At 50.5% G+C, this 12,583-nt stretch overlaps 1 protein-coding gene across 3 annotated transcripts in view; it reads right to left on the bottom strand.

Moving 5' to 3' along the window:
- Positions 1-12,583, bottom strand: part of TUB (TUB bipartite transcription factor) — an 86,451-nt gene that overhangs the window by 23,465 nt on the left and 50,403 nt on the right. Inside the window, exon 1 of one of the 3 annotated variants that reach the window (XM_065944327.1) lies at positions 1,482-1,752. The exons of the other annotated variants lie outside the window; for them this stretch is intronic. Within the exon in view, the coding sequence (XP_065800399.1) occupies positions 1,482-1,519 (38 nt within the window). The 5' untranslated portion in view covers positions 1,520-1,752. Of the gene's footprint in view, positions 1-1,481; positions 1,753-12,583 lie in introns of those variants that run through there. 3 annotated transcript variants of the gene reach the window in all.

Below are 12,583 nucleotides of genomic sequence, written 5' to 3'. Positions count from 1 at the left end.
TTCTAACTTGGGAAGCCCTGAAGCTCCCAAAGAAGCTGAGATTAGAGACCACAACAATTCTCAAGAGAAAACTGTGAAGTCTCAGGCCAGTGACGGGTGCTTGTTTGTAGCAGGATCTGCTTTTAACAAGCCTCAGGCAGTTTCAGCTGATTTCCATTTTGGATGCTGTCTGGACAGACTCATCGAAGAGCCCTGTCAGAATTATTTTCTATCAGTGACTGGAATCAGGTCTCTTTAAGAGCAGGCTGTGTTACAGGCAGGTCTGGAGCCTGTGCCTACCAGCCACAAGCATGTGCACCTAGGCTGGCAAGAACATAGTGGACCTTAGAAGTCCAGCACCCCTTTTACACACATGCCTCTCAGGGGAGGCCTGGAGATAGCCCCGTAGCCCATGGCAACCAAGGAGCCAATGGGTGACCAAGGATATAGCGCTGCCATGGCGATGAGCTCTTTTCCAGTGGTAATGGAGAGAATGGAGCAGAGTGGATGGGGAAAGGCCTGCACCTGTGCAAGCCCCAGAGATTCCCCCCCTCCCACCCCCTCAACCTTCACACAGGCGTGAACACTCAACTGTCCCTGGGACAGACCACAGCATCAGGGAACACAGGCAGGCCATGCTTCCCTAAGTGTGCCCGGGTTCCTAGGTTCGTTCTCTTGTGCATGTGAAGGCAGTTTTCATGTACTGAGTTGGTCTGTATCCAAGTGTTTAAACCAGTTAGTGGATTAAGTGGATTTCTGTGTCTTTGATAGATACCAGTGGTACTTGTGTCTGGGTAGTGGGAGGCAGGTATTCCCCCAAATACAGGATGTGTGTGTGTACAGACAGGCAGGAGTGCACCTGTGTGAGCCTAAGAATCAGAAAGTGTGTGTGTGTGTACACGCGCGCAGCAATACATGGTGCATGAATGTAGAAGCAGCCTGTGCTTTAGGTTCAGAATGACTGTCTCCAGGAATTCACGCTCTTTGAGTGTGTGAAGCGACCAGCAGGAGCGTCTTTGGTCCAGTGGACGTCCTATGGGTGCATATCTGCAGATGTATGTGTGTGCACGCGGCTATACTGGCGTGTGACCAGTATGCTGGGCCTAGGAGGGGGCTCAGCACGGTTAACTCCCTCCCCAGGCAACCACCTGGCGCTGCCCGCCCCAACAAGGTCCACACAGGCCCAGAGCACTGGCCTCTTCCAACAACCCCGGCCTATAAGTGGGGAGGGCAGAGCAGGCGGGTTCACTGGGGCGCCCAAAGTTGGGGTAGGAAGGCCCAGCGCCTCCAACCCGCGCCCCTAGGGTAAGGCCAGATGGGAAGGGTACAGCTGTCCTGCGCCCCAGCCCTGCATCCGCAACCAGCCCTGCTCCCGGAGTTCGGAGTGGTGGGCATCCCGACCCAGCACCCTCGACCCTGCCCCGAGCCTTCAGCATTGAAGGGTGGTGGGCTAGACCCGCGCCCCGTGGGGGAAGTGAAGATGGGGGCCGGCGCCCGCGTACCTGTAGGGAATCCAGTCGGAATGCGGCTTGGAAGTCATGTCTCTCGGGGGCGGGGCGGCAGCTGCGGCTCGGAAGGCCGGGGCCCTTGAGGGCCGGCGCGGGGGCCCTGCTCAGCTCCCGGGCCGCCCAGGGCCGCATCCTCCCGGGCCGGGGCGCTGGGCCCCGCCGAGGCCCGCGCTGCACGCCAGGGCCCCGGCCGCGGGTTCGGAGAACGACTGCTTGCGCGGCGCGATGGGCGAAGCGGTTGAGTGCGCGGGGCCGCCACGGGCGTGCGCGCGCGTGGAGGCGGGAGAAGTCGCCCGCACCGCCCGCCGCCGCCAGAGGGGCTGGGGCCCGCGCGGGGGGCCCGGCCTTGGCGTGGCAGCGGCGGCCCGCCCCCTCCCCCCTCGCTCCGCCCCGCCCCCGGCGGAGACCCCACCCCCAGATCGGCTCCGGCGTCCCAAACGCCCCCGCCCCCTCGCAGAAAGCGCGGGTCCCCTGGCTCCGCGCAAGTAAGAGCGCCTGCGCCCACTTTGGGTGAATAGAGGCGCTACCACCGAGCGGGTCCCCGACCTCCAAGCCTCAGTTTCTCCTTCTGTGAAACGGGGATAATTCGAACACCTACCTACCTACCTGAACTATCTCCGCTAAGGGATGGGAAACCGTTGCTTAAATGGGGTGAGGGAGAGGAGAAGTAGGGGGTGGGATCCAGTTGTGTAGGAAAGGAATGATGCCCCCAAAGACGGAAAGAGGTCCAAGGGAACCTTCGGGTCCCGAGCATGGTCTAGTGCATCCTTAGCCCTTAAATTTTATATTACTTAATCTTCACAGCAGCCGTGAGAGGCAAGTAGTTGCTGCTGTTTCCCAGAGAATAAAGCCTCGGGAAGGCTAAGATGTCCAAAGACAGAAAGTTCCCAGCGATGGAGCTGAAAAGGACCCAGCATCTCTGTCTTCCAAAGCCCTAAGGACTACACTTAAACGGAGGCAAAACCTCTCAACAAAGATAACCTCACAGTCTCTGAGCACTGAAGTGGTCCTGGCTGTGACGAGCACCGAGTTCAAAGCGTGTTGAGGTGAAGGGCAGCCAATCCACAGCAGGGCTGGCTGAAGCTGGGGGAGACCCAGGGATCACGGAGGGGGTCTCCACACTGCAGGTGTGTCCTCACGTGCACCCTGGATTCCGCAGCGCCATCCCCCAGCCAGGCCAGGGGCGTGTCCGTGACTGCCTGGCTAATGGCGAGAGCGTGGGAGGGCCCCTCCTGCAGCCCATGGGTCCACAACCAGGAGCCCCCACCCCAGGAGTCCCCCCACTGTAAAAACAGTAACCAGGATCTTGGCGGGGGTGGGGGGGGAGGCGCGTTTACTTCCCATCAGGTGCCAGAAATAGAATTTGTGTAATTCTCACAACCACACAGTGGTAGGTGCTCTTATACCCATTTTATAGCAGAAGGAACAGGCACCGAGAAGACAGATCTTGCCCGAAGTCACACACCTGGTCAATGGTGAAGCCAGGATCCACACACCAGTGCCCACAGCCCTTGTCCTTAGCTTCCTCCTACCTATCACAGTTCTTGCAGTGCGCGCGCGCGCGCACACACACACACACACACACACACACACACACACACACACACACACACACACACACACACACACACACACACACACACACACACACACACACACACACACACACACACACACATATGCACGCCGCCTCCCTCTTCAGGCTTCTGGCGCACGGGGCAGTCAGATCCATCTCTGTCTAGTGCAGCATCAACGCTCGCCAAAGGCTGTGACCTCTGATTATTTATCAACCTCCAAGAGCTATCACTGTCAATGAGAACAAGGAGCAGACAAAAAAAAAAATTCATCCCAGAGTAGGGTGCAGGGGGCAGAAGGTAGAGCGGTTTCCTTGTCTGCTGGGACCCTTGGCCTGGGCCTGTGCTTTCACTCCTAAGGTTCCTAAGAAGGGCTGCAGAAAGGGGCTGGTCCCTGCCCTGGAGACCAAGGCAGCACAGCAAATCACTACCCCAGGCCTGTCTGTCAGGACCTGTGGACAGAACACTGCCTAGAAGCAAGAGGTCAGTACCACCCTCCAGACCATCAGCAGCTACCAACCACTTCAGAGATGAGCTGAGAAGACTGCCTCCTCAAGACTTGAGGCTACTTTCCTCCTTTTTCCCCAAATTATCTGACACCTTAAAGCAATCAGAATCAAGTTGGAAGGTCTCAGGAGCCTGGAGTAATTGAATCTATTAAATAGACACTTTTAAGTTCTGTCCTAAGGGAGGCAAAGTGAGGTGCAGAAAAAAGACAGTTCTCCATGTCTCTTTCTGTGAAGGCTGTGTGCGCCCATGGGATGTGGGGGAGCCAGAGGGGCTGTGCGCCATGTATGCATGAGTGTGTGTGTGCGCACATGTGTGTGTAAGGTGTCCCTGCAATCAGAATGAGCCTGCACAAGAACATTTCTTAGTTGAGATGCTTATGTGTATGCATGAGGAGAATCTAAGCATGTACTTCTGTGAGTTCTACAGGGGTGTGTGAGTTTCACACTCAATTCAGAACTGGTGATGGGTTTTGCTGCTCAGATGACTTCCCTGGTTGACATTTTAAGCGTATGCCCTTGGCTTCTACTAAAAAACCACTCCAGAAAGGCATGAGAAGAATATTGTGCTAAACTGTGGTTAAAATACAGCTGTCCTGCAGGGTGACCCTTGAAGAAGTACCTAAGCTTTTTATATTTATCCCAGGAACAAGGGTACCTCTACTGAAACAGAGCAACCCACACGCCCTCCTCACCACCTGTCCCATTCCTCAAAGATGAGGTATTTGCTGTGAATTTAAATTCTCCTCATGGCATGTTAGGCATTTTCCAACATGGTCACGGTTTGTCAAGGGAGAGAAAGAATACATAGGGACAGAAACAACCTGCAGGAGACCTTCACCAGCTGCCACCCACCTGGACCCCAGCGCAAGTTCCCCTCTGTAAGGCTCGTTCACTCAAGGAAGAAGGTGAGCATGCTGGCACCTTGCTACTTCCATGTGGAATCATAAATTTTCTGTTCCTAATTTAACAGTCTGAGTGTGGGCCACCTTGCGTCAATTTTGGAAGCAAAAGGATATGAAGAATAAATGAACACCGATCCAGATTGGGCACCAAGTCCCAAGGTGTACCCCCGGCCTCATAGCTTGGCACAGTACCCTTGTATTCTGAGGAAGACAGTGCAATCGACCAAACATCAACTCGACCCAGCTGGGCTCAAGGGTCCTCGCAGCAATTCAGCAGGTGTCAGGCTCAACCCTGCTCTCAGCTTTCAGTCTGGCAGGAGAGACAGAAAGCACCAATGTGCCGCTACCACAGTCCAGGTGTACAAAGTGCTGGGAGCAGCCAGTGATTCTGAAGGGAGGGACGTCAGGTTAGGATAAGCCTTCCCTGAGAATAAGAAAGGATGACAGTTGAACTGGGCCTTGATGGATGAGGCAGGTTTTTGTTTTTGTCAGGAAGGGAAGTCCCCAGGAGGGTTTTGATAGACAGATGAGGAAGGAATGGGTGAAGTTTAACAATTCCTGAGAGTCTATGACTGGCTTGGCATGGTTCTAGGCTCTTTTACCAAAGGGCATTCTAGACAGAGAGGATGACATGAGCAAAGGCAGGGATGTGAGAGTCTGTGACCAACGCACGTGAAAATCTAAGTGCAAATCACCTAACGTGGTAGCGTGTAGGTGAGTGGTTTGGTGTGGCAAAACGGCCTAAAAGTTAAGGTAGGACCAGATCACATGGCCCTCAGAGCACCTGACTGGTGGGCTTGGATTTTATCCTGTAGCCAATGGGGAACCACTAATGGGTTTTAAGCCAAGGGTAATCCAATCACCGTGGACGGTGACTGTAGCCATGAAATCAGAAGACGACTACTTCTCTGCAGGAAAGCGATGACAAATCTAGACAGTGTGTTGAAAAGCAGAGACATCACTCTGCCAACAGAGGTCCATACAGTCAAAGGCTATGGTCTTCCCAGTGGTCGGTTGTGAACTGGACCGCGGAAGGCAGAGCACCAAAGAATAGATGCCTTCCAACTGTGCTGCTAGAGAAGACTCCTGAGAGCCTCATGGACAGCAAGGAGATCAAACCAGTCAATCTTAAAGGAAATCAACCCTGAATACTCACTGGAAGTATGCTGAAGCTCCAGTATTTTGGCCACCTGATGCAAACAGCAGACTCATTGGAAAAGTCCCTGATGCTGGGAAAGATTGAAGGCAGGAAGGGGGTGTCAGAGGATGAGATGGCTGGATGGTATCACCAATGCAATGGACATGAACTTGGGCAAACTTTGGGAGGTGGTGAGGGACAGGGAAGCCTGGCATGCTGCAGTCCACAGGGTTGCAGAGAGTCGGACATGACTGGGGTGCAGCTGAACAACAATAACAACAACCTGCCCACGTGTACCTTTTAGAAAAAGAGAATTGGGAACAAGATGGAGGATAGAGAGAGACAAGCCCAGAGGTACTGAAACCTGCTAGATGGTGGATGGGGAAGTCCAGGGCAGAGACAAAAGGCCCTACACCAGGGACCGGTGCTTTGCAAAGCCGTGGGGCAGACATCATGGCAAGACGGCAGCACATGTGTGGGCAGCCAGAGAAGCCCTCTGAAATTCCCGTTCAAACTGCAGAATATACAGAGACCACTGCTCCATCACACATGATTAAAGTGAGAGAAACAGGCTTACCGATGTCTGTGAAAAAAATGTAGAGTGACCACTCACAGAATTAAAAGCTATATGTCTATTTTCCAAATCACTGCAGAAGAGAATAACAAATAAAAATCTTCAGAACAACAGAAATGATCACAGTCTAGGGACTTCCCTGGTGGTCCAGTGGTTGAGCCTCTGTGCTGCCAAGACAAAGAATGCAGGTTCCATTACTGATTGGGGAACTAGGAGCCCACATGCTGCACAGTGCAGCCAAAAAAAAAGAAAAAAATGATTATAGTCTAAAGGAAACATAAAACTCAGAAAGTATAAAACAAAGTAATAGGAAGAAAACCAAATGTAGTGGTGAGGAAGTCAGTGTAAATGAGTGCTTATAAGACTGTCAGACATGACTATCATTTGTGGGCACCCTCTATGTGTTTATAGACTATCTCTATGCTGGGCACCCTCTGTGTGTTTCATAAAAGCAAAAGGGTGATGAAATGGAACTATGTAGTTGAGACTCCGAGGTAAGATATCACATTCCAGGGTGAGGTGGGACACCACCAAATGTGACATGGAAAAGAGGCTGTATCATTAGCTGGCACATCTCTGATACATATAAAATAAAACAGGCTGAAAAAAAATGGTTGTTGGGAGGTTCAACAGGAATTTTAGGGAGAGTCCCCAGGGTCCAGTGAGCCCTAAGTAGGAAGGGTGGAGAGTACTATGTCCTTCATCTCCAACCTGAAGGGTAGAGCTTGCTGGAAACCCCTATGAGAGCTTAGTGTCCGACTCTTTGCAATCCCATGGACTGTAGCCTGCCAGGCTCCTCTGTCCATGGGATTCTCCAGGCAAGAACACTGGAGTGGGTGTTCCTCCTTCAGGGAATCTTCCCAACCCAGGAATTGAACCTGGGTCTCCTGTGTTGCAGGCAGATTCTTTACCGTCTGAGCCACTAGGGAAGCCCAGTATGGGGCCACAGTGCTTGGGCATCTGAGTCACACCTGCCCTGATGGCTGAGAGGGTGCTGCTGCCCCAGGGTCAGCCTGTGCTCTCAGGTTAGTGGGGTGATGGGTACAGTGTGGGCCCCAGCACAAGGAACAAGTGTGATTGTCTTAGATCCCAGGCCAGAGGGCCCCCTTGTTAGGGGACGCCACAGTGGGGGAGGGGGTGAGTCCAGCTACCTTCCCAAGGCCTGAGAATGGGTCCATAAGGTGAGTCATAGAGCGAAAGCACCAGCCACATCAAAGGAGCTGTACTTGGGGAGACACCCCAGTGATGGAATGATCGCCAAGAATCCACAAAAACACCCCAAGTAGAGAGATAGCCCAGAGAGTGTGACACCAGCTCATCAGAATATCATATCAGTCAGGGAGAACTTTCCTCTCCTCTCTCCCCACTTTGTACCTTCATCTTGGACCCTGGAGAGGGTCAGAACTGCTGAGTGAACCCTCGCCTATAAGACCTAGCCTGAAGCAAGCTGGGGTGGACAAGAGAAGCTGATGTTACTCTGGAGTTCAAAGCTTTTTTAATCACAATAGATAGAACATATTAATGACTGACTGGACAACCTTTGGTTACCTGGAAATGGCCAGAAAAGTCATGGGACTTACCTTCAGGTTTTGGGGGGAAAACAGCCTCGAAGAATAAAATTAAATCGACCATGGGAGACAAAAATAAAGTTGGCTTTATGATTCCATCTCATGAGTCATGCCTATTCAACCCAACAGCTACACATGGTTTCTCTCATCTAATCCTCACAACAACACTATGAGGTAGGTACTATTATTATCCCCATTCTGCAGATGAAGAAACCGGAGGTTACATAACCTGCTGAAAGCCCCACAGATAACAAGTGAAAGAGTTCAAACTCAGGCAGCACAGAGTTCTAGAGCCCACAGCTCAATGGCTATCATTTAGAGAAAACCCAGTGATAAGGCTTAGCCCTTTGACTCATTAATTCCTGTCCTAGAAATTCAGCCAAGAGAAACACACACTGGAGCCAAAGTTTATGTACAGAGATAGTCATCCCAGCTTTATTTCTATGGGGGAAATTGGCAGAAATTGGGGGGGGAGGGGCGTGGGGTAACAAAATGTGTGTCATTTGGGGCTTGGTTAGATCAATGAGTCTACATTCAAAGGATGGATCTCTAAGTATCTTTTAGGAGGAATGTAACAGAGGAACAGGTTTATGAGGTAAGATACAATATTGTAGGAAAGTATAATATCCTACAAAGAAGCTCCACACTGGCAATATGCACACATGGTCTCAGAAAAAGTTGCCCAGGGTGAGAAAGACACAGTCTAGTCCATCAGCAAAGCCACCCTAGGACTACCTTCCAGGTGCTGGCTTCCTCTTAACTCTAGCTTTTGGTTCCTTAGCTCTCCCGTTGACCCCTCCATAGCATAGACAGCACCCTGCCAGTGTGGTTGGGGAGACAGACGGTAAATGAACACTTGGTACACAACGGGTTTAGTGAATTAATAAATAATATTCTTAAAGCTGTACAGCTGAAATATCCCTAATCGTCCTATGCAGTATGATCTGTCACCAAGATGGCACCCAGGTGACAGCCCTCCAGTCCACGTGGGCATTAAAAATCCTTGCAGTTTTGAGCCAGGTATTAAATGATTCATCTTGGAGGGGGTGGGGAAGTGTGGGAAGGATGCTTAATACCTGCCCTTGGCTCAGTTTACCAGCTCTGCCTTGAGGATCTGCTGAGCATCTTCTGCTCCGAGGACCCAGACGTGGGTGGGGTGTGGCTGGGGGACCCAGAGCCAAGGCACAGAGTCTCTGCCCACTTCCACACAGGGCATCCAAGGAGCAGGGGCTGAGGTTAGAAATAGGAAAAGGTTCTGAGGAGGAGGGCCCAGGCCCCGTGCTCAGCCTGCAGGAGGGGTTTATTTTATCAGTGTTATTGAATTTGCAGATAAGCAACAATGAATTAAGCTGATCAGGAAGAGAGGGAGCGAGTTCTCATTTGTTCATAATGCAAGATTTATCTAGCAGAGCTCTCTCCTTTGTCAAACAGAGAGCCACTGCCTTTATATCCTCCAGCAAAGAACATTTTATTTTGTAACCTTTCAGAAAACCTATGAGTTTGCGGTTTTGACCTGTTTTTCCACCCCCCCCCTAAGAAAACCATGGTTGTTTAAAATGTGAGATGCATTTTAAACAACACTACTTTGAATTTGCTACCCCATTTCTCTAGCAAGAGGAATCAGACCCTGAAATGCAACTTAAACTATTTGCAAAGTTTATTACCCCTAACATACCATCTTTTTGCTCCAAGGTCCTTCTCTTTTGCTCGTAATGGTTCATAAATAACAAATTCTAATCAGATTCTAAAGCTACTAGGTCACTGAAGAAGCAGTGTCCTCTAAGGAAAAAGCCATGGGATTAGAATGAAGCTGTTCTACATTTCTGGCTCAGTTTTCCCATCTCTGAAATGGGGAGAAAAGTCACCAAGTCCTATAGAGGCAGCAGGTATAGAAGAAAGAACACCAGACCCAGAATCCCAGTCCTGGCTTTGTTGTCAATATGCTGTGTGGCTTTGAGCGAGTATGTTGCCTTTCTGTGCCTCTAGAAATTCAGAGGGTGGGATGTTCTCCAAGGCTACCTTCCAGTGCTACACATTTCTCTAATATTTTAACTCTTTACAGCAGGGCTGTTAGGAGACAAAAGAAGGTGATTAGAATTTGTTCAACTCTGAAATAAGGATAAAAGTCTTGCATTTTATAAAAGAAACACACAGCAATGAAAACACACTACACGTGAACTGAATTCTTGTCTCTGTGCTGCTAACTCATGGGTAGCCAAGCACCACGTGCAGGGCTCACCTCAGTCTCCTCATCTGTTATGTGGGGACAATGCGCACCTTGCCTGCTACATAGGGTGTGTGAGACTGAACGCAGAGAAGGAATGAGAACCTGCGATCACTGTGTTCCAAAGCACCACAGAGATGTGACAACACATAGTAATTAGAGCTTCCACTTATTGAGCCCTGGTGTGGAGCCAGCACTGTGCTGAGCATTACCTGCATTATCTCATTGACTGCTCACAGCAACCCTGAGGAGCTATTACACGAAAGGAAGCATAAGCTCTACGGGTGGTCACAACAGCAAGGATTTACTCGCCTTGGCGGAAGCCTGGGCTTTGGGGCGTGGGCCCATCTCAGAGGAGGATGAGAACAGGCAGTCCCTGTGGCTGCTGCCCTGCCTGGGCTCTGCGGGGAGGAGAGAGCCGCTCCACCTCAGCATCTCCGAGCTCTGGGCAGCTCCTTCTAGACTTCCTCAGTGAGACAGTGTCCAGGGCTGGTGGGGCTGGGTGGGGCAGAACCCACCTATGCCTTTCTCCAATTCCAGGCTGCTTCCAGCCTCTCTGCATCTCTCTCCCTGATTCTCAGTCCTCCTCCCAGGCCACCCTCCTTCACATCTCTGCTGCAGGCACCATCTCCCTGCTGCTGTAGAGCCGGCCCCTCCCATGGCCTTAAGGCTGGCAAGGGGCAGGTGGTAGGGAATGAGGGGCCCAGCTCAGCAGGACGAGGCCCTCCCTGGATTTTGGCTTGATTTTTCTCAGGCCAACTGGCCCTGTCCAGGCCCTCATACTCATCACTACTTCTGGGATCCCTCTCCCTGGGAGGGCTGAGTAGGGAACACTCAGAACAGGTTCACTTTGCTCTCACACTCTTAAGCAAAAGTATAATGAGCAGCGGCCATCTCTCACCTGGCCGCACACCCAGAAGACACATGGGAGATGCAGAATGCACCCTGGCAATTGATCTGAATTCCTTCCTTCCCCAGAAAACGAGTAGAGGTGATAAGCATGTACAAATAACTCAGTAGAAAAGTAGACAAGTCCCACAAAAACTCCAAATGACCACAAGTACATAGGAAAAACTAGCACCATGATATTTCCTCCCACCACCCTACCACATGAAATCCGCCAGGTCCTGTGGCTATTAACTCCTAAGTATCTCTTCCATTGGTCCCCTTCATCAATCTTCTCACCATTTCCAATGCCACCACCCTGGTCCATGCTACTTCATCTGAGGTACATGGGGTCACCATGTATGCCTCAGGTATCCACTCTGGAGCCAGATCTGTGGCTTCAAACCAGGCTCTGCCACAAACTCTCTGTGTACTCGGAGACTTAATAGTTAATATACAGAAACCACTCGGAACAGCGCCTGGCATGTTGTAAAGAGATGCATGAGTTAGCTGCTGTTACATAATGCGCTGCACCCCCTTTCCCTCTGGCTCTCCTGCAGTCTGTTCTCACATGGCACCAAGAGTGATCTCTCCACAATGCAAATCTACCATTGCACCTGCTGCGTTAAATCCTTCACTGACTTCCTGGGCTTGCAGACCAAAAAAAATAAAAAGAAAAATGCTTAAGTGTCCATACAACCAATCAAGTTTCCATTCTCCAGCCATACTGGTCTGCTTTCTGGCAAGCCAGGCTCACACTCTCCCAACCTCAGCAGAGGCTGTCTCTTAGGTCTAGAATCTACCCCCCACCCTCCCTGCTTCTAGTTCAAGGCTCTATTGCTGAGACCTAGGGTGGTGGTTTAGTTGGGATGGAGCCAAACCAACTATCTCAATTTTTAAAAGTTCCTGAAGGCAATATTGAGGAACGGTCATTCAGTTCAGTTCAGTCACTCAGTCGTGTTCAACTCTTTGTGATCCCATGGACTGCAGCACAGCAGGCTTCCCTGTCTATCACCAACTCCTGGAGCTTGCTCAAACTCATGTCCATAGAGTGGTTGAAGCCATCCAACCATCTCATCCTCTGTCATCCCCTTCTCCTCCCGCCTTCAATCGTTCCCAGCATCAGGGTCTTTTCTAGTGAGTAAGTTCTTCGCATCAGGTGGCCAAAGTACTGGAGCTTCAACTTCAGCATCAGTCCTTCCAATGAATATTCAGTACTGATTTCCTTTAGGATTAACTGGTTTGATCTCCTTGCAGTCCAAGGGACTCTCAAGAGTCTTCTCCAACACCACAGTTCAAAAGCATAAATTCTTTGGCGCTCAGTTTTCTTTATAGTTCAACTCTCATATCCATACATGACTACTGGAAAAACCATAGCTTTGACTAGATGGACCTTTGTTGGCAAAGTAATGTCTCTGCTTTTTAATATGCTGTCTAGGTTGGTCATAGCTTTTATTCCAAGGAGCAAGCATCTTTTAATTTCATGGCTGCAGTCACCATCTGCAGTGATTTTGGAGCCCCCCAAAATAAAGTTTGCCACTGTTTTCATTGTTTCCCCATCTATTTGCCATGAAGTGATAGGACCAGATGTCATGATCTTAGTTTTCTGAATGTTGAGTTTTAAGCCAACTTTTTCACTCTCCTCTTTCACTTTCATCAAGAGGCTCTTTAGTTCTTCTTCAGTCATTAGTCTACTATATTAGACTATACATTAGCCTATAA

This window comes from Muntiacus reevesi, chromosome 9, assembly GCF_963930625.1.
Source record: "Muntiacus reevesi chromosome 9, mMunRee1.1, whole genome shotgun sequence".
NCBI lineage: Eukaryota > Metazoa > Chordata > Mammalia > Artiodactyla > Cervidae > Muntiacus > Muntiacus reevesi.
Note: the sequence above shows the minus strand (reverse complement) of the source record. Positions and strands in the feature narration are given on the sequence as shown.